Source organism: Myotis davidii, unplaced genomic scaffold (genome assembly GCF_000327345.1).
Source record: "Myotis davidii unplaced genomic scaffold, ASM32734v1 scaffold64, whole genome shotgun sequence".
Classification (NCBI taxonomy): domain Eukaryota; kingdom Metazoa; phylum Chordata; class Mammalia; order Chiroptera; family Vespertilionidae; genus Myotis; species Myotis davidii.
In genome coordinates, this window is record NW_006296226.1 from 3,384,100 (window position 1) to 3,411,508 (window position 27,409).

General features: G+C 38.8%; 1 protein-coding gene across 2 annotated transcripts in view; it reads right to left on the reverse strand.

Moving 5' to 3' along the window:
- Positions 1-17,390: 17,390 nt before the first annotated feature.
- Positions 17,391-27,409, reverse strand: part of LPAR1 (lysophosphatidic acid receptor 1) — a 195,259-nt gene continuing 185,240 nt past the window's right edge. For both annotated transcript variants that reach the window (XM_015568774.1, XM_006771179.2), the window contains exon 4: positions 17,391-19,864. In XM_015568774.1, coding sequence (XP_015424260.1) covers positions 19,563-19,864 — 302 coding nt within the window. In that variant the 3' untranslated portion in view covers positions 17,391-19,562. The remainder of the gene's footprint in view (positions 19,865-27,409) is intronic.

The following is a 27,409-nucleotide window of genomic DNA, read 5'->3' on the forward strand; positions in this document are numbered from 1 at the left end:
CTTAGAGGGCACAGCCCTCTTAGCATAATTAGGCTTGACCTTATGACCCTCCCTAGATCTTATCTGGGAAGCTAATGGGCTGTGGGAGATGCAGCAAGTGCTGCCAAAACAAGTGAAACTCACAAGAACATTGTAACTATGGTGACTATTACCTTGCTTACCTCTGGCTATAAAATAAAGGCTCAGCTTGCTGTCTGGATCTCTCTCTGTGGCCTCAGCCAGGCACAGGAGATTGTCCAGCTCATTCTCTTTGTGTCTTTTCTACATCCTTCTCCGCCCCTCCTCAGGCTCACCAAACCCTTGGCTGTGTTGGCACAGCACAGAATGAAAACTGACTTGGAGTCAGAACTGTGGTCTGAATCCCAAATTATTCATTTGAATATTATGTGTGACCCTGGCTGAGCCACTTAACCCATTATTTGCCTAAAATTAGCCTCATCAAGGTCACCTTTAACCCATTGGTTTCAAAGTTCAATAGATCCTTTTATTAAAATCTCATTTAACATCTCTCTACTATACCTTTGAATCTTGCTGATCACCTTTCCTCCCTCTGCTTTTATAACATCACCTTTCTCGTTTTTCTCCTACCAGTCAGATGATTCTTCTTACTCTTTAGCTCTCTCCTTACATCTAGGATCTGACTTCTGTACTCATAGTTATTTGGAACTTCAGATGGGTTTGTATCACTTTCCATGGGTAGCCTCATCCAAATCCACAGATTCAAGATTCAAACCTTTATCCTGACCCAGAATGATCTCAAACTGAGCTAATAAACATCTACCCCTATGCCTCCCACACTGTCTAAATCACAAAATGAGCTCTTCATGTGATGTTGCTTCAAGTGATGTTGATGCTACTCATCTGTGGATGTCCCTTCTGAATTAATCCCTGCCTTAATTCAAGGTTTTATGACATCTCCTCAGTAGCCTCTCTACTTGCTCTATTGATCTCCCTGACACTTTTCTGGACTATGTCAATTTCTCCTACCTATTTCTCCCTAAATGACCTTCATCAAAGGCAAATCTGAGACTCTTAAATGGCTTTCCCTGGCTCTAATATTATTTAAACTCCTTTGCTTTATACGTAAGGCCCTTCAAGGCCTGATCTCATCCTATCTCTATACCTTCCTCTTCAATCATGTTCTCACATGCCTTGAACTTCAATCAATCACTTCCAGTCTCCCCAAAACATCATACAGTTCCATGTACATTTGCCTTCCTACTCTCCCTTCCTTCTGTTGGGATGCCATTCCAAACCCCTAAGCTTACTCTTTTCTCATCCTGTTAGGATCAGTTTATGTGTCCCTTTCATGGGAAGTCTTCTCTTATCCCCAGTGTAATATAATAGTTTTCATTAGTGGCCACAATTCCTTGCCACTCTCTACATTTACAGTTTTGCCATAGTCTTAACATGAGCAAAGTATAGTTCCCCACACTTCAACTTTGAGGTTGGCTTTGTGCCTTGCTTTAGCCAATAATACAGAAGCAGAGATGGTGCCATTTCAAAGTCCCTTTAAAAAGCTCTGACATCACTATGAGAAGAACATGTATGGACCTGTCCCAGTAGAAGCATGGAGAAACTCATGGAGCACAACTTCTCTGTAAGCTGACCCAAGTCCAGCTTTGATCGGCTGACCCTCAGAGGACTCACAGACATGGGAGATACATGCTTATTATATGCAACTGACAATCTATGGATGTTTGTTAGGTGCTATATCGTAACAATAGATTAACTGATACAGTCAAGGGAGTTTATTTGTCTCTTCTCTATCTTCCCATAACATCCTTGCATGTCCAGTTTATCTCTCAGACAAATGAGAAATCAAACTGGCATATTGCCCTCCTGTCATTACTACTGAGCTCATCACAAACTTCAGCCAGAGTGGAAAAAAACTGTTTATATTCTGATAAGGTTTAAAAAAAAAAAAAAGGCAAGAACACCCTGCCTAGCATTATTCTCCCCAAATAAAGCCTTCAGTCCTTTCCCTTAACTTCTTAATTCTCTAATCAAAACAATTTTACCCTTGACTTTTTACAAGACTGATGTCTACACATCTGTGCGAGCCTTTATTTCTAGATGGCAATCGTATGCATAAACATGTTTTTCTGCCATGAAAAAATTAACTTTAACCTGTTATTTGGGGAGCCTAGCTCTCAAAGTGTGGAGTAGTGTGTTGGGCATTGGGCTCCACTGAGGGCTCCAAAAGCCTGTTTTGTAAGGGTAATGGTAGGTCAGAAAGCTTTGTCAGTGACAACAGAAATCTGAAAGGCACTGTCTTGGGAAGATGCTAAATCAAGAAGACTGGCCCACCATTCAAACTCATCACCAAACGGAGATGAACAGGCAGGCAGAGAGTCCCACTGTGAATTTGGAGATAAGAACTCAGGTACCCAATACTTAGACTTGTGAAAAGGTGCCCTGTACTTGTTCAGGGAGCTGTGCAGCGTCAGGCTCAGGTGAGTCATGCTGGCAAATACAAGCTCTATTTTCACATGGTGGCACAGAAATTTTATATTTAATTATTTTGTGTCATATATACAGACAAGCCTTGGGGTGCTTGTGCAGCTATATTAAAAATGATTACCAGTATGAATATGATTGACCTGTATGAGATTTGCTTCTGATAGAATGTTAAATGGGGAGGGGGAGACAGAAAAAATGGCTTGCATACTATTATTATAAGACATAGTCCTAAAAAATAGACTGGAAGAAAATACATGCCAATTGTGATGCGTAGCTAAGTGAAATTAAGAGTGATTTTTTAAAATGTTTGTTTTTTAAAATATGCAATGTAAAACTATAACTTTATAATGAAGATAACAAATGCCTCACATCAAATATCATCCACAAACAAAAATTCAAAGAAAGAAAAAAACCTCAAAGGTTTCCCAGTGAGCACTGAACCGAATGAAGCCATGTGAAAACCTCCCTGGAGTCTCCTCATAGAGATAGTCCTATCTCATTCCAGGCAGGGCAGCCCCTTCTCCAAACTGGGTTGGAGATAAATGACTCACTCTTTGACTCTAGGTTTCTAGACTCCACACAGGCTACCATCCTCCCAACACATTACAACTGAAACAGTTACTGTTTACTTAAATTATACACTCATATACATTCATGAAAGGTTTTCTTGATTAAACATGAACTTACCTTGTTTTTTTGCAAAAGGCTTTGGAATACTTGATTAGCAAAAGTAGTCGGCTTTTTTGTTAAGTGTTTCTATGCATAGAAGGCTCATTTCATTTCATTTTCTGAAGATGAATTGTCAGACCTCATCTGCACAGCCAGGGTTGCTTTATTTGATAGCCCCCGTGTTCTACCTCCAGCCTGTTCAGCTTTTAACAAGTACGAATAAAAGCAGCTGTTCCCAATCCTTGATGTTAAAATTGTCGTGAGTTTTAATAATTCAAATGAACTCACCTGCTCTGTTTGGCTTTACCACTGAGACTGTTTTCCAGGGAAGGGGAAGTGAACATTTTCTGGATACCTGTGCATATCTCCCCATTGGTTAAATGGAAGATATCTAAAAGGAATACACTGTATTGGTGCAAGTGTCCCCAGCATTGCGTGTATAAAGCATACTGTACAATGGGGTGGGGAGAGGAAGCAAGAAATGCCAAAAAAAAAAAATCAATTTCTTCCATAGGATATCTCACACACACACACACACACACACACACACACGATGGCATGCAATGAATACAATCTATATGCTATAGAAATCTTTTCCAAATAACAGATTAGAAATGATTTGTTTATGGAGCCACTAGTTTACACAGTGGGGCCTTGACTTATGAGTTTAATTCGTTCCATGACCAAGCTCATTAAGGAGCTTGTTAACTCAAATTACTCTATCAACTCAATGCAAAAAATCCGTGAGAGACAGCTGGTATCTCAAAAAACTTGTTAGTCAGGACACTGGTAAGTCAGGACACTCGTAAGCAAAGGCCCCACTGTAATACCAAAGAGATTAGTATGACATTCCTATAGGAATAATCAAATGTCAGGCGTGCTATTCAGAAAAGATTCTGTTTGAGAACTAGTGCAAGGGAACACAGAGCTTTACAAAACAATGGAACAGGAGCACACTTCTTGCTCTGCAGAGCTGACAACTATTTGAGCAGGAACCCTGGGAGTGGAACGTCGGAAGAGGGGATTAGGGACTGGGTTTGTCAAGAAGAGTTTAGAGATGGGCCGAGTTGATAAAATGAGGAATCAAAGGTCAGGTTAACCTCTTCCTGTGATGGAAGCAGAGCAGTCAGAGTCAGATGTTCATGAGTTGAGGCTCAAAGAGCCATTTTAGGAAAAAGCCAGAATTCTGAACTCTGGTTAAGAATAAGCAGCAGTGAGGATATGGCAGCAAGAACAGAAACTGTGATCCTTATGAATCTTGGGCACAAGTGGACCTGGCTCCTGGATGATGTCACATTCAAAGAACAAGAAGAAGAATTCCAAAATAGTAATTATTAATATACTAGTGACCTGTCGTGTGAAATCGCGTGAGACCCGGGCCCTCCCCACCCTCCCTCGCGCCATGGGACCACCCTGAGTCCCGGAGTCCCACCCCACGTGGCCAGCATGCCACAGGATGGCCCTGAGTCCTGGAGTGCCACCCCACTGCCCTGCCCCCACTGTGCATGCAGCCATCTTGTGACAGTGGTACGGCATGAGGGTCAATTTGCATATCACCTCTTTATTATATAGGAAGGATATTTTTTTAAATTTCAATCTTAAATATGCAACTCAAAAACAAACAAACAGAAAGTGGTACCCAATTAAAAACCCTTGTCTTCCCTCTGATTTACTGTGGAGATCAACTTCCTGTCTCTTCCCTGAGTTGTTTTCCCCTCTTTATGTTCCCATCTCCAATTAGGGCTTTCTCTGCCCTTTCACTGTTTCCAGGAACTGGTGAGACAGGGGAAAATGCTCCTCAGAGAGTAGTGGAGAGGGACTAGCCAAGGTGGGAAAAGCCTTTCTTTTAGGGAAGGTCAGATGCTAAAATGATTTACATAGATTAATAATTTTGAATATGTCTCCCTGCCCCTCTAGTCAAAATCACATCACCACCGTCTATCATCCTTGTAATGTGCTTCTAGATGTCTTCCAGGTGGATAACCACCCTCAGCCCTTAGTAAACTTGATGCCTTGCTCAGATGGGCAAATTCTTGAGAAGCACACACACTCAACTCAGTATTTCATCAGATGTCAGGACAGGACCTCTGTCCCAGATTTTTGACACTGAAGCTTTATCTCCAGTAACAGTCCTCCTGGAAGCAGACTACCACTAGATGTCCCTCCTCCCCTCAACCTAAACAAATGAGGCTCCCTCCCACCTTAGGGCCTGTGACCAGAAGGGGGGAAAGGATATCTGTGTGGGTAGAGCCCCTCAGTGAAGAACTGGACATGCAAATCAAAGTCAGAACTGGCCTGCCCTGGAGAATCCCACTGGCACCTTTCTTTTAGGTGCTCTGTTTTTAATGAGTGGAGGAGTGCCTGCGCACTCTATCCTGGCACTAATTTCTCAATTTTATTAAGAAATCCCATGCCCCAAAGCTTTCAATGTTGACATCTTTTTCTCCTTACTTCTATTCTTCCTAAACCATAGTGAGCCTTCAAGGATCTTCAGAGTAGCAGTGAAATTCAATACTGTTAAGAACTGCTGATTGTAAATCAACACTGCATAAATTCTATAATCTCCATCCATTAACTCTATCCAAAGAAAAGCATGTTTTCAGATTCCTCCAGTCAGTAGCTAGCTGGTCAGGTTAAGCCATAGTGGGGACACCAAAAAGTGACATATTCAATTGCTGAAAGGGCTCGGATCAGCTCCAATACTAGTCAAGTTTATCCTTCATTGATAAAAAGATATTCTAGCGTAGTGCCAAAGCTCCTCTCACAGAAGTAGACTCAATAGCAAAAAAACAAACAAACAAAAAAACCAACTTTTTAGAAATCACATTGTGCATTTTCAGTGTAATTTGGTAGACTACAGGGACACATCAAACTAATGTAGGGTGCTATGGAAAAGGACTAATCAGAGAATAAGAATGAGTTTCTAGGGGGGATAAAGATGATTTATACAGTTAAAAAAATAACTAGAGGCCAGAAATAGTAAAATAAATAGTCCCTGGACTGCTGAAAATAAATTAGAGCAAGCACACCAATAATTCACTCATTTATTCAATAAATATTATTTAAGTGTCTCGTCTGTTGTCCCTTCTGGTTCACATGCAGACACCAGGGACACATGAAGCAAATGGCCCCTGATCTCATGGAGTTTTCATTGTAGTGGAAATTATGACTGAATCTATAGCAAAAAGAGACACTAAGGTAAATGTAAGAGAAATGGTCAGTAATATGAATAATAAGGTCAGGATGGTCCAACATCTACATAATTAGGTCTTTCAGAATGACTAGAGAGCACATGAAAGAAATAATAAAATAAAAATTCTCTGAGCTGATTTAAGTTTACATAAAAAGACTCACTGAATCCTGAGAAGCAGTAAAAAAATACTCAACTATATGAAGACCAAATTTTAAAACATTTATGTTAAAAATCACTATTGATATAACAAGGACTACTCCATGATGATAGAAGATTTAATTTACTAGGAAGATTGTTTTAAACATGAACACTTCTAATAGCCTCAGAACACAAAAAGTAGAAATTCATAGATCCCCAAAGAAAAAATGGCAAATGCACCATCAGAGTAGTTTCAATTTGTCTTTCTGAGTTGTTGACAGGAAAAGCAGAACACAACAAAAGAGCAAAAATTTTATAACACAATCTATATATTCTATGTAATAAAAAACATATAAAATTTTACTTCTAACCATTAGAGAATATTCTTCTCAAGTCTACAAGAGACATTTTGAAAAAAAGATAGATACTAAGATAGAAACTCCTGTTTTCTGAATTCCAAAATAAAGATTAAATCCTGCACTATAATAATGTATCAGACTGACATCATTTATCATTCCCAAAACATTCAATGCTAGAGACAATTGAGCAACATTTAAAAATTCCTTAAGAAAGAGATTATTGCCCAAGAATTATAAACTCAGCCAAAAAATGTTCATGTGAGAGGAAAAATGAAATATATTTTCACACATACAAAGTATGCTTTCTGGAAGAAAAAACATTCATGGAAGCCAAAAGAAAAATGATCCAGCATAGAGAGGTAAAGAAAGAGGAAGATGTGGTGGAAAGAAAACTAACAAGCTAGATGACCAACAAAATAGAGTTATCTAAGGACTTGTTGGCATATGTTAGCAAAGATCCTTCCAAGAGAAACAGAATTTTTTTTTGGGGGGGGGGGAAGGATATGAAAATAAATATGCAGATTTTTTAATATATGAAAAAGTGTAGGAAGGAAGTAAAACTGGAAAAAGGGGAACATTTTTATTGATAAAGGTTAAAATGTTTTTGAAAAACACTTCTAAATGTATAACTTCAGGAAAACTAGAAAAGTAATTTCAAAATGGCAACTTAGAACAAAGAAAAATAAACATATACAAAAGCTTAATAAAGAGAATAAAAAAGAGGCAACTTTTAATTAATCTTATTGTATAAATCCTCATGGAATGAATAATAGAGCAAAATCAAGCTTTTTGTTGTTTATAAGCTACATGCCCAAAACAAAATAATGTAGAATTGGAAAATGAATTTAAAAAGAAAATAGAAGGCTTGGAAATACTAACACTTGTAGAAGTATAAATTTAAACAAAGAATTTTATTGTATCAAGTGAATAAAAAAAATATTCAACCATGTCCATCTAAGCCATAAGCATTGAGTTTGGTCAAATTCACAATGAGAGACTATGGCGAAACTATTTTAACTTGATACTTAAAGCAGAACAATATAAATTATGGCATATGCCAATCACAAACTTTATAAGAAAGAAAACAAATCTGTAAATCTAGCAAAGAACTCTCATACTTAACAAATTTGGGGGGGGGGAGGGTTGACACGTTAATTCTAAATTATAAATAGAACAAATGTATAAGAATACCTACAAAAATATTGACTCAAAGGAATAAATAGTATGGGTAAGTTTCCATATCATATATTAAAACATTTAACATTGCAATAATTAAAATAAATATTAAGTTATAATATATGAATTATTAAACTAAAAGAGTTGAAATCAACAGAATACCTTGTATCTTTCTTATTCTTTATCTTTCCCCATGGGCACATACATTTATAACACATGTGTACATTCATGAATAATTCCGTAATTGGAGCTAGAAAAATTGACTTTTTTCTTGGGAAAAATAAAGGCACAACTCCACTTCTTACCATACACTTAAATAAATTTCAGTGATATTGAATATTTAGCCACTAAAAATAATAGAAGCACGAAATAAAGAGTAAAAGATAGCTAAATACATTTACAAAATGGGAGAGGACAAAGCATTTCTAGTACATAAATTCAGAAAACATAAATGAAAATAATATACAATTAAGGGAAAATGAAACACTTTTATGTAGCCAAAGATATTATATCAAAGCTAGGAAAAACAGTTATCTTATATAAGGTTAGTAAAACAAATAAATCCCAAATTAAAATGGCCAATAACTCATAAAAAATAGAAAAGGAATATGCAAAGAAAAATAATAAACTTATGAAAAAACCTTCAATCCCACCAATAAACAAAAAAATTAAAGCAAGAAATTGGTAAATACATACCAATTTGGCTAAGAATCAAAAGATTACTCAAGATAAGTATTGATGAAGGCATGGGGAAATGAGCTCTCTAATAACTGGAAACCTTCAAGGACATCCAGTAAGTAGCATCAAAAATTGAATAGACCTATTTAATTGTTGTATCAGCAATTTCACTTCTAGAAAATTAGCTTAGGGAAGTAATCAGACAAGTGCACAAAGATAGATAAGATTCTTATCCCAGCATTTTTATGAAGGAAAATTTATAAAAACTTAAATGTTCACCAAACAGTATTTTAATTATAATATATGCGCACAATGGAATATCATGCAGCAATTTAAAGGTTGAGATACATGTGTATGCAAATGCCTGAATGATATCCATAGAGGGGAAAGATTACAATGCAACATAGATGCCATGATCCCCTTTATGCATAATATGGTTAAATGTATAGTTTCGCTTTGGAGGTGAAAAAGTGTTACTTTATTTCTTTATACTGAATTCAATCTTCTGAGGTCCTATTTCAAAAGAAAAAATCAATCTCATTTATGCAGGGTAACTTTGAAAATTATTTTAAAACTTAGTTTATTGAAGCTTAACTCAGTTTCCTCTGGGAAACTTTTCTCCTCACCATTTTCTCCTTGAGGCATCTGGGTAGCAGAAGCTCATGGATACCATGGCATTGGAAAGAGGAGCTGTGGCCTATCTCTGAGACACCCACGGATTCCGGGCTCGTTCCAGCTGGTGTCCAGGATTGGACACCTGCTTCTGCCCAGGTGTAACAGGCCCTGCCTTGCTTTGGTGTTTGCACCGTGCACTCTTGCTGTCTACAGTTCCTGACATGTCCTCAGGCTATGAATTCATGCACATTCTAACCTTCCCCATTCCAGACCCTCAGCCTCTTGCCACCCTTTTTATTTTTTTGGGGGGGTGGGGTGGGGGGGGAGGGGTTTGATAGAGCTAAGTGGTTATTTTTTTTTAAGAAATAAAACCATGACTCTCCTACAAAAATTATATGAATACATGGCAAAGATGTTATTTAGCTCATTAATTAGTGAGGGAACCAGTAAGATGTTACAATCCAGTTCAAGAATTGAAAGTACAGAATCTAGAATTCTTCCCATCAATATTAAGCTCCAGCAGAGCAACTGCCACCAGGAGGCTCCAAACTACAATAGGGTGGGGACAGTTGGGCCCACACGGCCAACCCCAGGACATCTCAGTAGGCTCGCTGCTTGCCATTTGCTTAGCCATTTCATTGGCCTTTAAATAATGTGACCCTGTATTTAATGTAATTAAATTTGTTGGACTTCACTGATTGTGTTACTGGTGGGAGTTACTATATTTGGTTAAATAATGTCTCTCTGAAATCTAAACTGAACTCAACATATGTATACAAACATCTAACTACCTCATTTCCTCTACTGTAGTGTGTGTGTTTTTCTGAGCATTCATGTATTGAAATGTCATTTTATTTTAAACTAGAGGCCCAGTGCACAACATCCGTGCACTTGGGGGAGGGGGTCCCCTGAGCCTGGCCTGCTCCCTCTCGCAGTCCGGAAGCCCTCAGGGGATATCCTAAGCCTGCAGTTGGACATCCTTAGCACTGCTGAGGAGGCAGGAGAGGCTCCTGTCACCACTGCTGCGCTAGCCAGCCATGAGCCCGGCTCAGGGATTCTGGCTGAGGGGCACTCCCCCTGTGGGAGCGCACTGACCACCAGGGGGCAGCTCCTGCATTGAGCATCTGCCCCCTGGTGGTCAGTGAGCGTCATAGCAACTGGTGGTTCTGCCATTCAATTTGCATATCAGCCTGTTATTATATAGGATTAGTTTCTTTTCATGTGTTCCACTGTATGATAAAGAATTAGACATTTTTTAAATTATGAACTAGGTAGATTGTATTATCTAAGAACCTCACTTCAGAATAATAATTTTTAAAACACAAAATTGTTAATAAAGGTAGACACTGGTTTTGATAGAGTTGAAAGCCACTGAATAACACCATTCTGCCTCTTCTAGAGACCTGTGCAAAATAGACTTCAAGTGTCATCTATATATTAATGAGACATTGGCCCCACCCAGGCCATTTAATAGGAGGTTTCAGGACTCACGATTTTGGGAAGGCAAACCTAACTAAAGCTCAGTGTCACTGTCTGTACTAGAGATATTTTCTCTCCTTAATGACCAGAGCACAGGTCACTGAATGTATCCATGTGAAATGTTCATATTAGGCAAACTTATACAGACAGAAAACAGATTGATGGTTGCCTATGATTGGGGTGGAGGAAGAGAAGGTTGGGAGAAAAAGGGGAGTGACTGATAAAAGATATAGGTTTTTTGGGGGGAGGTGATTAAAATGTTCTTAAGTTGTGGTGATGGTTGTACAATTTTGTGACTATACTAAATGTCATTGACCTGTTCGCATTAAATTAGTCAATTACATGTGAACTATATTCCAATAAAGCTATTACAAAAGGATTGTTGAAAGTAAATAAATAAATAACAAAAACAAATAAAAGAGTGGCAGAAAGTTTAGTAACACTGACACCTACATTAACATAGAAAGTAGAAAATATACCTATGAATTTGGTGATTTAACTAGATTTCCAGGTGTGGTTTTGAGGTTTTGCCTGGGTTTTTGGGGGGGTTTTTTGTATGTGGGTGGGTGGGGGTTTTTGCCATTTATGATAAAACTAGAGGCCTGGTGCATGAAATTCGTGCACCAGAAAAGGGGGGGGGGTTGTCCCTCAGCCCAGCCCACACCCTCTCCAATCTGGGACCCCTTGAGGGATCGAGCCTAAACGGGCAGTCGGACATTCCTCTCACAATCCAGGACTGCTGGCTCCAAACCGTTTGCCTGCCTGCCTACCTGATTGCCAGCCTGATCGACGCCTAACTGTTCCCCTGCCAGCCCGATTGCCCCTAACTGGCTTCACCTGCTGGCCTGCTCGCCCCTAACTGCACTCCGCTGCCGGCCTGATTGGCCCTAACCTCCCTCTCCTGAAGGCCTGGTCACCCCTAACTGTCCTCCACTGCAGGCCTGGTTCCTTGCAACTGTCCTCCCCTGCAGGCCTTGTCATCGCCAACTGCCCTCCTCTGCTGGCCTGGTCACCCCTAACTGCCCTCCCCTGCAGGCCTGATTGCTCCCAACTGCCCTCCCTTGCAGGCCTGGTTCCTCCCAACTGCCCTCCCCTGCAGGCCATCTTGTGTCCACATGGGGGCAGCTATGTTTGACCACATGGGGATGGCCATCTTGTGTGTTGGAGTGATGGTCAATTTGCATATTACTCTTTTATTAGAAAGGATGCATCACAAGAGAAATGAGCTGGGAAAAATAAAAGACTGCTAAGTATAAAGGATCCAGGAATTGTTTGATTTGAAAGCTGTCAATTTCTAAAAATGGCAAACGATGCTAAGTAAAACAAAACAACACACACACATCACACACACACATCACACACACAGATTCAGGAAAAGGACAAATTGAAGGCACTGTCAGAAAAATATGCTCTAAAGATGAAGCTAAGTTTCTGATTGTAAAATATTTCCTTCAGATTTCAGAGAGATCTAAGTTGGTATCTTCAAGAACCATCCAAACATCAGGGCTTCTAAAGAACTAAAAAGTATTGTCCCTGCTATAAACAACCATATGCAGATTTTTGTGTGGAGATAAGTTTTCAACACCTTTGAGCAAAATACTAAAGAGCGCAATTGCAGAATCACGTGGTAAAAGGATATTTAGTTTTATAAGGAACTGCAACTATATCTTCTGAAGTGCTATATACCATTTGCATTCCCACCAGCAATAAATGAGAGTTCCAATTGTTCCATATCCTTCTGATGTTGTGTTTTGGATTTTTGCCATTCTAATAGGTGTGTAGTGGTACCTCCATTGTTCTTTTAATTTGTAATTTTTTAAGAACATATGATGTTGAGTATCTTTCTATACGTTTATTTGACATCTATATATCTCCTTTGGTGAGGTGCCAGTTCAGGTCTTTGCTCATTTTTTAAATGGCATTATTTACTGTTATGTTTTAAGAGTTCTTTGTCTATTTTGGATAATAGGCCTTTATCAGATATGTATTTTGCTAATATTTTCTCCCAGTCTCTTGCTTGTCTTTTCTGAACATATGTTTCACAGACCATATGTTTTAAATTTTAATGAATCTAGTATATCACTGGATCTGTTTTAGCTAAAAAGTCATTGCCAACCCCAAGGTCATCAAGATTTTCTCTTAAGTTAACTTCTAGGAGTTTTGTAGCTTTGCATTTACATGTAGGCCTCATTTTGAGTTAATTTTTGTAAGGCTGTAAGATCTGTGCCTAGATTCATGTTTTTCCACGTGGATATTCAGTTGTTTCAGAACCATTTGTTGAAAAGACTATCTTTGTTCCATTGGATTGCCTTTGTTCCTTTGTCAAAGATCAGTTGATTATGTTTGTGTGGGTCTATTTCTAAGTTCTGATTCTGTTCCATTTATCTATTTGTCTAGTCTTTCACCAATAGCAAACTGTCTTGATGACTGTAGTTTTATAGTAAACTAGTAGCCCGGTGCACGGATTCATGCACATTGAAAGGAAATTAATTGTGCAATAGTTGTGCCAATAGTTGGTCTTCAGATACATTCTGTCGAAGACACCGGCTTCTTTCAACTTCAGTGGTCCACTGTGCCAATAGTTGGTCTTCAGGCATATTTTGTAGACAATCGCTTTCTTTCAGCTTCAGAATGTCAACAAAAACAACAAAATTCACAATAGACAATGACAGATGGAAACACACGTCATATGTACCAGACAGTCGCATGGTCGGTCACTTAACCTTTTATATATATAGATCTTGAGGTGGGAGAGTCCAACTTTGTTCTCCTTCAATATTGTGTTGGCTATTCTGGGTCTTTTGCCTCTTCATATACACTTTAGAATCAGTTTGTCAATATGTACAAAATACCGTGGTGGAATCTGGGCTAGGATTGCATTGAATCTATAGACCAATTTGGGAAAAACTGACATCATGATGATATTGAGTAACTACTATACACAAACGTGGACTATTTCTCCACTTATTTAGTTCTTTGATTTCTTTCATCAGAGTTTTATAGTTTTCCTCATTAAATCTTGTAAATGTTTTGTTAGACTTATATTGAAGAACTTAATTTTCTTTGGTGCTACTATAAATGCTACTGTGCTTTTAATTTCAAATTCCACCTGTTCATTGCTGACATATGGGAAAATGACCGATTTTGCACATTAATCTTGTATCATACAACCTTGCAATAACAACTTATTAGTTCCACTTGCTGTTTGTTCTGATTTTCTACATAAACAATCATGACACCTGTGAACAAAGACAGTTTTATTTCTTTTTTCCTAATCTATACACCTTTTATTTCCTTTTCTTAGTACAGTAACTATAATTTTTAGTATGATGCTGAAAAGGAGTGGTGAAAGGACACATCTTTACCTTGTACCTCATCTTAGTGAGATACTCAAGTTTCTCAACATTAAGTCTGATGTTAGATGCAGCATTTTTGTAGATATTCTTTATTAAGTAGAGGAAAACCCCTCTATTTCTAGTTTACTGAGGGTTATTTATCATTAATGGTTTCTGGATTTTCTTAAATGCTTTTCTGCATCTATTGATATGTGTGATTTTTCTTTTTGAGGGGGACCTGTTGATATGATGGATTACACTAATTGTGGTTTTGGTTTTTTTTAATGTTTAACAAACCTTTCATACCTGAAATAAATTCTACTTGGTCGTGGTATGCAATTCTTTCTATACATGGTTAGATTCAATTTGCTAATATTTTACTGAAGATTTTTCTATGTTCATGAAAAATATTGGCCTCTAGTTTTCTTTTCTTATAATGGCTTTGAATGGTTTTAGTATTAGGATAATGCTGTTCTCATAGAATGAGTATCTGTTTCTATTTCTAAAAGATTGTAGAGAAATTACGTAAGTTCTTCCTTAAGTAGAATTCACCAGTGAAAAAATCTGAGCCAGAGGCTCTGTAAGGTTATTGATCATTGATTCAATTTCTTTAATATCTCTTGCCAGTTTGGCTCAGTGGATAGAGCGTCAGCCTGCAGACTGATTCTGGTCAAGGGCGGACCAAAGGGTCCAGGTTCCATTCCAGTCAAGGGCATGTACCTAGGTTGCAGGCTCCTCCTTGGCCCGGGCCCAGGTTGGGCCTTGTGTAGTTGGCAACCAATCTACGTTTCTCTCATATCAATATTTCTGTCATTCCCTCTCTTCCAATCTCTCTAAAAATCAATGGAAAAATATCCTCTGTTGAGGATTAAAATATTTTTTAATAGTTACACACCTATTCAAATTGTCTGTTTCTTCTTGTGTGAGTTTTGGCAGATTGTCTTTCAAGTAACTGGTCCATTTTACTTAGGTTATCAACTCTGTGAGCATAGGGTTGTTTATAGTATGCCTTCATTATCCTTTAATGTCCGTTGAGATCTACAGTGATATCTTTTTTTCATTTTTGATATTAGTAATTTGTGTCCTTTTTTTCTTGGTCTGGTTAGAGGCTTGCCAATTTTATTGATCTTTTCAAAGAACCAGCTTTAGTTTTCATTGATCTTCTCTGTTGATATTGTTTGTTTTTCAATTTCATTGATTTTTGCTTACTTCAGTTTTCATTGCTTTTCTTTTTCTAGTTTCATAAGGTAAAAGCTTAGATTATTGAGTTTAGTTCTTTTTAATATGTACGTCTACTGGTATAAATTTCCTGTAATCACTACTTTCACTGTATCCCAAAAATCTTGATAAGTTATATATTATATTCACCTTTATTTAGTTAACAATATTTTTAAATTTCTCTTGAGATTTCTTCTTTTAACCCATATGTTACTTAGAAGTGCTTAATCTCCAAAGTATTTCGGGATTTTGCATCCAACCTCTCTTTTAACGAAAGGAACTTCAAAGAGTAATAGCATCCAGTTATGGTGAAGATATAGATAAAAGATTCTGTCATACATCATGTTTCTATAAACTGGTACAATATTTTTGGAATGTATTTTGGTATTCTCTACCAAAGTTAACATTTTATGTGTATAGTCTGGCTGGGTGGCTCAGTGGTTGAGCATCAATCTAGGAACTAGGTCACGGTCCAATTCCCCATCAGGGCTTACGCTCAGGTTGTGGGCTCCTCCCCAATGGGCACAAGGCAGCTGATTATTGATTTTCTCTCATCATTGATGTTTCTATCTCTCTCCCTCTCCCTTCCTCTCTGAAATCAATAAAGATATATTTTTAAAAATTTTAAATGTATATGCATATTAGCATAACCAATGGACACGAACACTGGGGAGGTGGGATCTTGTCCTGGGGGGAGGGGTCAATCGGGGGAAAAGGAGACATATGTAATATTTTAAACAATAATAAATAAATAAATAAATAAGTAAATAGGAGAGAGAAGAGGGAAACCGATAAGACTCACTAATCATGTAATGTTAAGTGAACCTAGAAATGACAGCCTTACTGTACAGAAAAAGGTAATACAGTAATCCTCTCTTGTGCTTGGGAATGCGCTCCAAGTCCCCGCCGGGGGTGCCCGAAGCCACAGAAGGCACCGAACCCTGCAAGCACCATGTTTCCTTTCACATGCCTGCCCGTGATAAAGTTTACTTTATAAATTAGGCACAGTAAGAGATTGACAACTAATAATAAAACAGAGCAGTTCTAACAATATACTGTCATACCACTTTTTTCTTACCTTATTAAGTCGAAAGCTTTCACCTTTTCACTTGAAGCACATTACGGTTCCCCTTCGGCATATCCACAGCATCGCTACTCTTGTACTTGGGGGCCATTAAAAAGGAAAATAAAGGGGGCGCGAATACCATCACCATAAAACTGCGACCGTCCCTGCGATCACCAAGATGGCCGCTGAGTGAGTGACCAGGAGCAGAGCGCAGCTCCTCGCCCAACACAGGGAGTATGCACCTTCCTCGCGAGAGGAGGCGGGTCTCGTGAGAGGAAGCGGGTCTCGCGAGATTTCGTCCCGCTACTCCGAACAGCGTGCAATTGTAAAACTTCGGAATTATTTCTGGATTTTTCCATTTCATATTTTCAGACCATGGTTGACCACAGGGTACTGAAACCATGGAGAGCAAAACTGTGGATAAGAGGGGATGACTATCTGTGAGAGGTGGCTAATTTGGGAAGAAGAGGTCTAAGATACTTGATTTCTAAAAACCTGACATCCACCTGAATTTAAAGGTACAGAATTCGCTTCCAAGTACTCACTGAGACATTCATTCGAATAAACATTTTATCTTTCTCCAACCTTTTAGCAATGTGTTGAAAGAATATCATTAACAAGTAACTGGAAGATACCTATCATTTTTATCTTGTTGGTTACTACATCTATAAGCATAAAGACCACCTTGACTTTGTAAACTCCTGGGAGAGTTTTCCATAAGCCATCATAAAGGCCTGATAAAATCAGGGTACAGTTGCATCCTCCTAAGATGTTATCCCTCCTATGATGCAACATAAACCACCATCTCTCGGACACGGCAAAGACTTATTCCTCAGGTTGAAAAAAAGCAGTTCTGAGCTGGGGAAGCATATGGTGGTGGCTTCCCCTCAGCATTCAGGAGCCCTGAGGCTGGGAAATGAAGGAGGTCACAAGCAGAAAGGCACCGTGCAATGCAAACCGCAGACTTGGACAAGAGAAATAGCACTGACCAGAACAGCAAACACTGATAGAAAATGATTTATTAAGGTCCAATTAGTACGTTCTCATTTCAAATAGTCCATAGCTCCTTCAGAATACATGCGCATGAGTGAAAGTCCAAGTTCATTTATTTCACTTCCAATATAAAACGCTCTGTGTATTGTATAAAGTATGTGCAAGCACCTTTCTGCTAACTGGTTCCCCGTTATTCTTTTCACTTTGGGCACTTTACACGTCAGCCCTCTGCTCAAATGGTGACCATGCACTGACTTCCTTCTCCTAGACAACCGTCTTCTGGACATCTTTCTCTTAAACATACCCCCGACTTCCCCACACCTGCTTCATGACTGTGACTTTATTGGTTACTTATTACAACAAACAGGTGAGATTAAACAGGTATCACCTGACATGGCAGCAGTTCCTCTGGGGTGATTCTCAGAGAACACACAGTATCCAGTCACATGCGGACACTCAACCAATTTCCTACAGAAGGGTCCCAAGATAGTTAATAGGAAGATCCTTCATTCACTTGGCACGTTTGACTTCTTCGCGTTGTCTTGAATGCTACATTACAGTTGTGGCTACCGAGAGCTAAATAATTGGTGCCTCAAATAAAATTTGGAATTGCTAGACATATGAATTAGGGTATCCTGGTTATTTGTGACAGTTGACTGTTTCTAGTCCATCCTACTATATTAAAAAAGTCACCCTAAACTAACCACTGAACTTCCTTTGTAAAAAGGTAATTTAACTGGCTTTCCTCACAATTGTCACCCATGAGGTGCAAAGCAGGAAATCCCTTTTTATAAAAGGTATGAGCATAAAAAGACAATTCACATTTTTTTTAAAAAAAATCCTTCATGGGAACATATCCTAAGTAAATAATCAATTATATGAAAAAAGTCTCATGTACACAAACTTTTTGCAACATCATTTATAATAATGAAAATCAGAAATAACCTAAGTAGTCAACAATATGGAAATGGTTAAATAAACTGAGTTGCATCCATTAAATGGAATATTATATAGCCATAAAAATTATGTTTTTGTAAAATTTTTAGTGCCGTAGGAAATGTGGCAATTCTGTAGTGGAAAAAAAATGACTATAAAATTGTTTACAGTATGATCCCAATTATATAAAAGTTATATAATATACATATAGGCATACACAGGGGGGAAAGCTGTTAAGGGCGGTTACTTCTGGATTGTGATATTTATTATCAGTAATTATTTTTTCTGTTTTATACATTTTCTGCATTTTTCAAGTTTCCTATAATGACTATGTATTATTTCATAATACAGAAAAACACAGGCTATTCAAAAATCCTTCTGATGTACTAATAATTAGAATGTACTTGGGTATTATAAATATGTGGGAACAATATTACTGAGTTTCATCTTCTAGGACATTTTTAGAGTACATATTATTTCAGTAACAAACTTACAACCCATTTTTTTAATATGTGTTACAACACTTTAATAAAAAGGTAATGTGATTAGAGCATTGTCTGTTTCATAACCTAAACAAATACTGGCTTTGACATCTAGGTTCTCCTATTTCCTAGAAGATTTAGAATTAATACCCTTTTATCTTTTTAAGTAAGACATACTGCATACATATATTACATGCATGCTTTCTAACAAAAATAAGTCTAATTTACAGTTTTCCTACATGTGGAAAAAAAATGAAGTTACGGTAGTTTAAAAAGTCTATAGTCTTATCCATCACAAGCATACTGATAGGCATAAACATGTTTATTAAATGAAATGTATCCTTTAAAAATAAAAAAGGGAAGCCTGCGTGTAAATGAAGTTGTGGATTCCATTAGTCAGCATTTATTCTGACTTGCACCAAACCACACAAAATCTTTTGAAGTCTAGTTAGTGTCGTCTCTCTAAAGAAACACTCCAGAGTCTATTTACGAATTCCATTATAAGAGCTCCACTGTCTACTTTCAAAGGGAATGGGGATCCAGATGAGGGTTGTCACATAAGCTAATTTTCAACATATATCAAGTCTTGTTGGGTCTAGGAACAAATACTGCCGTTGGTTAGTGTTTAAGTACATGAGTTTGTTTTCCCCTCTCTCTCTCTCTCTCACACACACACACCCTACACCTTGCCCTGGCATTTGGGTAGGGGGAGGCTCTTCATCCCTCAATAGATGATGCTGGCTTCTCCTCTTCATTTCCTTTCTAAACCACAGAGTGGTCATTGCTGTGAACTCCAGCCAAGATGGTGTGGTTGAGGGAGGAAGCTGAGCGGTCAGAGCCTTCCGTGGGGCCGCTGGTGTTCTCACTGCGCTGGCAGCAGAGGATCTGTCTGAAGGTGGCACTCATCTCCTTGTCACGGTAAGAGTAGATGATGGGGTTCATGGCAGAGTTGAACTCAGCAAGCAGGAGGAAGAATTTCTCATAGGCCAGAACGTCACACTGTGGACAGCACACATCGAGAAGTAACAAGACCAGTCCAGGGGTCCAGCAGATGATAAAGGCACCTACAAGGACAGGGAGAGGGGTGGGGAGGATTTAAAAAAGAGAGGACAAATATAATTATGAAGCCAACAACCATAAGGTGAAATAATTCCCGTTCAATATAAAAATACTGATATTCAAAACCCCCAGATCACCATTTGAAATAAAATGTTCATATTGTGAAATAATCAGAAAAGAATTTAATGATGATAAAATAATCAATTTAATAAAACCTCATTAATTCAGACCTTACTAAGATGGAGTATTTATGAGACATGGATGATGATTACTTTGAACAAAACATAGAGTTGCTAAACAACTGAGACATGAAAAACTTCATTCGGGATACACACTTTGATGCTCATAGAGGTATGGATTTTAATAGCATAAGATTGTTTTCAGGCAAAAGATAAACACTATGACAAATGTTCTTTCATATTTAGTTACAGCACAGTTTCTGAATTCAGGTTGATTGGGCTCAAATCCTTGTTTTGTTGTTTTGTAAACTGGGTAAACTTAGGCAAATTACTTTTCATACCTCAGTTTTCTCATCTGAAAAAAATGGTTATATTTTCCTCATTAAGTTTGTCATTTGTTGTAAAGAGTAAATGGGTGCTAAGAAATCAATCACTCAGTATATTTTAGCAGTAACAACAATAACAATACCATTGTTAGGATCTGCTCAGTAGCCTGAGCCTCTTTGGCTATAGCCCCTTCCAACAACCAGAAGATGTTTATCTGCTTTTTTTTTGTGGTTAATCCTCACCATTGATATTTTCCATTGATTTTTAGGGAGAGGGGAAGAGAGAGGGAAAGACAGAGAGAAATATGGATGTGAGAGAAACACATTGATTGGTTGCCTCCTGCACAAGCCCCGACTAGAATCCAGGTCAGGGAGGAGCCTCCAACTGAGGTATGTGCCCTTGACGGGAATCAAACCCGGGACCCTTTGGTCCACAGGCTGACGCTCTACCCACTGAGCCAAACAGGCTAGGGCTGTTTGATTTTATTTTTATTCAACAGCCACTTAAATGGTGCTTTTCTATATGCTTTATAAATATTACCTTACTTAATCTGCACAATAACCCTATGAGATAGCAGTTATTCTCCCATCATGCAGATGAAAAAACTGAGACCCAAAAAGTTAAGTAACTTGCTCAAGACCATGGTATTAGAAAGTGGCAGACAGGAAATAGATACCAGAGTTTCTGCTTTTAGAGGCTGGATCCAGAGTCCACACTCCAGAAAATATGGTTGCACTCCCACTTCTTGAAATTAATCAAATTAAATATTTTAAACCAAATGTTAGGCTTTAGACGTCTTACAAATTTAGATCAATGATGTCTTCTTTCTTCCCAACTATTCTAAGTCATTAAGATTTTACAATAAAAGGAAGAATGGAAATATAGATTATATTATTAATTCCAGGTTTTTTAGTTCCTGAAATCACTCATTTGGCTCTCAGGAAAAATAAAGGTGGTGAAACAGTATTAAAATCTACCACTGTGTTACCCCAGGATGATCTAGGATCCTCAGCTAGGAGAACATGAGCCAATAGAACCAGTAGGTACTGTCGTGTCCCATTACATCTTACCCCATATGCATCAGGCCATACAATGTGTAGACAGCAAATAGAGATGATCCCAGATGAGCTTTTGAATCTTTCGATTTAAATGGTACTGGCTCAGTGGTCAGCAAACTCATTAGTCAATAGAGCCAAACATCAACAGTACAACGGTTGAAATTTCTTTTGAGAGCCAAATTTTTTAAACTTAAACTATATGGGTAGGTCCATTGTTATTAACTTAATTAGGGTACTCCTAAGGCTTAGGAAGAGCCACACTCAAGGGGCCAAAGAGCCGCAGTTTGCCGACCACGGGCCTAGGTGGATGCAGACTTGGACCAGGGTGGGGGATTTGGACTAGCCTCAAGGAATGGGCTTCACAAAATATAAACAAACAAGATTTAGTCTCCAAACAGCCGAGTTTTTTTGGATGTGAGCTTTCCTTTTTGAATCTTTTCAACAGAGAAATGAAAATAAAGGAGAAGAGTACCCCCAGAAAGCTCTTTGTTTTAAAACCCAAATGTGTATTGATTTTAAACTGCCATTCACTTTGAAGACTGTCCAAGGTATTTCACTTTCTCATAAATACAATACCTTAGGCTTTCCTTAGAGAGAGAAAAAAATATTTCAAACATCAGGAGATAATAGGCAAGAAGCTATTTGAACTTCAAGTAAAAATGTTAATAAAGCATTTAGTCCAAGTCCTTGAATTTCCTTGCTTGAAAATCACTTAGAAAGCTAAACATAAAGGAAAATGAAAGGAATGCCTCTGGACTTTCAGAAATAATGCATTATTCATTGAGAAACCAGGAAGGGCATTATTCTCGGGGTGGAAAATGCCTGGATGGAAAAGCATGGTGCCATTATTCCATTTACTTGGAAACTGAAAACATGCAAACTCTTCATGAATGGAACAGCATTCTTTCAAGATTTCTTTCCCCTTTCCTTCATCAAAGCTCTGATTGAACTCAAATTCAGAGCTCGATGAGATACCAGCAACATGGATCTCAATAGATTTATTTTGAATAAAATGATCTTTTGCTCCTTCCAGGCAGTAGAAGGGGACTCCTTATTCTCGTGGACTTGCTCAAACTGTGTGACTTTGTTCAAAAGTGAGAGAAGTCAAATACAGTCATTTGTTGTTTATAATGTCTTCTAATTCTTACATTCAAGAAGAGCAAGATTTTTTTAATAAAGCTATGGTTCCATAAACTAGTCTGATGGACCTAACTTTTAGCCCCCCACCTCACCCCCCCACCCAAAAAAGAAAATGCAAGGAACCTTGCTAGATTGGAGATAGGAAGTGGGAAACACTATGGCCTGACCCAGAAGCTACTATATGTGGACGCTTCATTGAGGAACTCAAAGTCCTCTTCCCTTCGTCTCACTGAAAAGAAATGTTTTTAATACTATGATTAGGCCCAACCACACAGTCCCAACACTGCATTTGGATTTTCAAGACTTGATTGAGTAATTTAAGGGACTCAAAGTCCAGGCCTCAAAAATCAACATGTAAAACAAATCATACAAGTTTTCCCTTCTGTTTCAGAGACGTGCCATGGACAAAACTGACCAAAAGATGATGATGGACTACATAAGTGGAAAATGGGGCCTGGAAAATTATAAGGTAATTAGGCTTCTAAACAATAGTGAGCGGAAATTAAGAATTAAGTTTGTTCCAATTACAGATGTACCAACAAGCTTCTACAAACAAAAGCTACACCCAAGTCCCTTTAATAATAAGTAGCTAATCATAATTCAGTCTGGTCATAGTACATTGTGGACCCTATCGGGATATAATCTGCAGAGACTCAAGTATATACCTACAAGTCAGGTTGAAAAAAGTAAAAGTAATCACCATTTCCACATCTGTAAAGAGGAAAAGTACTAGGCCCCTGTCTACTCCACAGGGTATGATGAGGATCAAACTGAGATAAAACACATAAAAGCTCTTTATACCCTGCACGTCTATCTGACTACATGACCTACATGGTGGGTGGTATCATGTGTAAAGTCTGTTATAGCGCAGTACCAGGGCAGAGTTCCTCCAGGGCAGAACATGGAAGCATGTTCTGGACCATGAAGACCTGGCATTTAAAAAAGCTCTGATGTAACACCATCCTAATTATGAGATTAGAGGCCCGGTACACGAAATTCATGCACTCGGGGGGTGGGGGGGCCCCTCAGCTCGGCCTGCGCCCTCTCACAGTCCAGAAGCCCTCAGGGGATGTCCGACTGCTGGATTTGAGTGGGCCTAAGCCGGCGGTTGGACATCCTTAGCACTGCAGGGGAGGCGGAAGGGGCTCCCACCACCGCCACTGCGCTCGTGCCGTGAGCCTGTCTCAGGGCTTCTGGCTGAGTGGCGCACCCCCTGTGGGAGCGCACTGACCACCAAGGGGCAGCTCCTGTATTAAGTGTACCCCTTGGTGGTCAGTGCACATCATAGCAACGGGTAGTTCAGCCGTTTGGTCGATTTGTATGTTAGCCTTTTATTATATAGTATTGCTAGGACTTGCAATTGGATGTGAGGAGGATAACAAGAAGGAGAAGAGAGGAAACACAGAGAAGCACAGAAGCCCCAAGTCATTTTGGAGGTTCTCATGAGTCAACTCATACCTACCAACATGGAAAATAAAATAATTGGGTACTCCAAAGAAATAGTGCTTTATTTCCAGAACATTTCTGATGAATGGGTCCCCCACAGACCAAGTAATGGCATAAAACCAAGAAATGGTATGTAACAGCATGAAAGTACGAGGAAGTACATGTAGTTTATGGTTACTTATTGTAAAATCAGAAGCAGAAGTGGCAACAGATAAGATCTCCAAGGCAGGGGTCCTCAAACTATGGCCCGCGGGCCACATGCGGCCCACCGAAAACATTTATCCGGCCTCCAGGTGTTTTTGCCGCTGCTGCCTGTTGCTTAGCAGCCGACTAGTTTGTTTTTTTTAAAACTATAGTCCGGCCCTCCAACGGTCTGAGGGACAGTGAACTGGCCTCCTGTTTAAAAAGTTTGAGGACCCCTGCTCCAAGGTCATGAAGACCTTGTATATGGCTAAGACATTTGAAATTTCTCTAGTCCATCATTGATTCTCACCCCTAGCCACACACTATAATAGCCTGTTGAGCTTATAAGAAATAATGATCTTCATCTACCCATCCTCCTATGAGACTTAAATTTCATTGGCCTCATTGGTCAGAGTCTCATTTAATATACAACACTGGATGAATAAAACGATCTGGATAAAAATAAAGGCAAAAACATCAGATGTTTCCAAATTCCAGAGGAGCTTAAACTAGGGCAGTGACAATGAGGAAAGAGAGGAATGGAAGGGTTAGAAAAGTATTTCGGAGATGGGCTGCATGAAATGGATAAGAAAGATTTGAGAGTCTAGGATGCCTCCTAGATTATCCATTTGGGTAAGGGAATAATGGTGCCACTTTTCCCTGAAGGAGGAAACACAGCAGAAAAGGTTGGTGTTTTGTGAGGTGAGGTGAGGTGAGGTGAGGTGAGGTGAACAGAGATGATGATCTCCTTTTTATCTATCTTTAGTTGGAGGTACCTGCAAAATTTCAAGTGGAGATGCCTTAAAGACACCGTGATAGACTGATGGCAACTGGAATCCCAGGACTGTCTGTCAGTGTGCTGAACAAGAGTAGTTACATTCTGCACGATTTGCCAATAAGTAACATGGGGAGAAGGACATTCAAAAAATATCTGTGGGTTGGAATAAATAGCAGAAGTTGCCTTTCCTAGCGCAAGCTTCATTCCTTTCTTACACACCTGCCCAATCGCTCTGTGAGGGCCCCAGTGCCCACAAAGATGGAAGGAGAGGCGCCGGACTGTAGATACAAAAAACAGGTCACGGCTGCAGAACCAGATCGTATTACCACACCTTCCAGCACAGCTACACACCCTCATCAGCTAAATAATGCTTACCATCTGGTCTCACAATTACCATCTTTTTCTAGAGTGCCTTTTTCCTCATGAGTTGTTCTTTGCTTATCCAAGGAACATAAAAACCCATGGTAAAGAGAAAAAGTGTTTTTGACAGAGAAGACCTCTAGAGAGAGAGCCCAAGATTGTTGATGAAAAAAGCAGAAAGCATTTCCAATTTTGCTGGCAAACTGATTAAAAAAAAAAAAAATCGGCCGAAACCGGTTTGGCTCAGTGGATAGAGCGTCGGCCTGCGGACTGAAAGGTCCCAGGTTCGATTCCGGTCAAGGGCATGTACCTGGGTTGCGGGCACATCCTCAGTGGGAGATGTGCAGGAGGCAGCTGATCGATGTTTCTCTCTCATCGATGTTTCTAACTCTCTATCTCTCTCCCTTCCTCTCTGTAAAAAAAATCAATAAAATATATTTAAAAAAAAAAATCGGACAGCCCACAGATCTAAAACAAGGTAAATCAGTTCTGCACCAGTGCTGTGTCCAAGTTAACCACTCCTTGACCTCGCTCTTCAAATGAAGATCTCAGAAACAGGCTTCCCTATCTTAGCGTCTTGGGATAGAGACCAACAGGGGGAAATAAGTGTTCAAATACCTAAACAAATGTTTATTTTGTTGCTAAATTGTGTATTTCTTCAGGGCAGCATCTTGGTACCCCAGAATCTGATCTAACTTTAGTTCATTTCTCTAGTTATATTGTGATTTCTGCTATTAAGTTACACATGTTAAGACTTGGCTAGCTAGGAAATCCTTCTAAATTATATATCTTAAAAGAGGCTATGTTAGGTAATAGATCATAGATTTTTAAAAAGCCTATTCCTATAAATGGTCACTGTAATGGAAATATATGTAATTTTTTGAGATTAAAGTTTTTTTTCTAAAAGAGTAACCTAGATTGATGATAAAATCTGTTTTCCAGAATATTGAAAATATAAAAAGTAATGCAGCTCCACAATAAATCATTTATCTCCTAATACCAATTTTACTTCATTTACTTTAGTGCCCAATGGCATAGTAAGTGTTTCATGGTGATAGTAAATGTTTCATACATTTAAAGTTTCATGACTTGATTCACTGTGTGATATACACTAGTGTTTCCACCACTCACTCCTGATAGCAACATTTATCTCTTAGAGAAAGGCATTAACACAGATCTCCAAAGCAGAGTAGTATACTCAGTATCTCTTTTAATATTCCTGGGTGCAAGTTTCAGCACCCTAACACTGTCCTGGTCACAATGCTGGCCTTTCTATACACAGGAGAATGCCTTCTCGCATTTTGTACTCTCCTTCACATTGAGCTTGAGTATCATACACATACCTGCTCCAAATCCTATAACAGACTCTGAATCTCATCCTGCAACAGTACACTGAAAAGCACGTGCTACAGTGGCTTGCATGCTAGCACTGCCTCTTACAGAAGAACATCTGTGCTTGAAAACAGCCAGTAGAAACCACTTCTCCATGGCTACAGCTCTAGCCAAGTGAGCAGTACCTTTTATCTGCCTATTGCAACAGGCTCCTAACCAATTCCTCTTCCTCCATGCTTCTTCCCTAAAGTCCAGCTTGCACAGAGCTGCCAGAATGACCTTTCAAAAGCATAAGTCAGTTCACATTACATCACTCTCCTGTTTAAAATCCTACAAAGGCTTCCTATTTGAAATCCTTACTGTAGTCCATAATGCCCTACACAGCTGGCCCCTGACAGACTCTTAAATCTTATCTCTTCCCACTTACCCCCATTCACTAGGTTCTAAGTTCAGGTCTGTCTCAGGACATTTGCATTTATGGTTACTTCACCTAGGAACACTCCTTTCTTTTTCTTTTTTTTCCAGAAAGGTAGAATCATTTATTTCATCTTAAATAGATGATCTAAGATCACATCATCTTAGTCTGAATCACCAAATTGCAGCACTGAAAGAAGTTATTCACACAGTGAAATTCACTTAAAACTAGTTGCCTGAGGCATCCTATATAATAAAAGGGTAATACGCAAATTGACCATAAAGGCAGAACAAATAGTCACTATGACACGCACTGACCACCAGGGGGCAGAC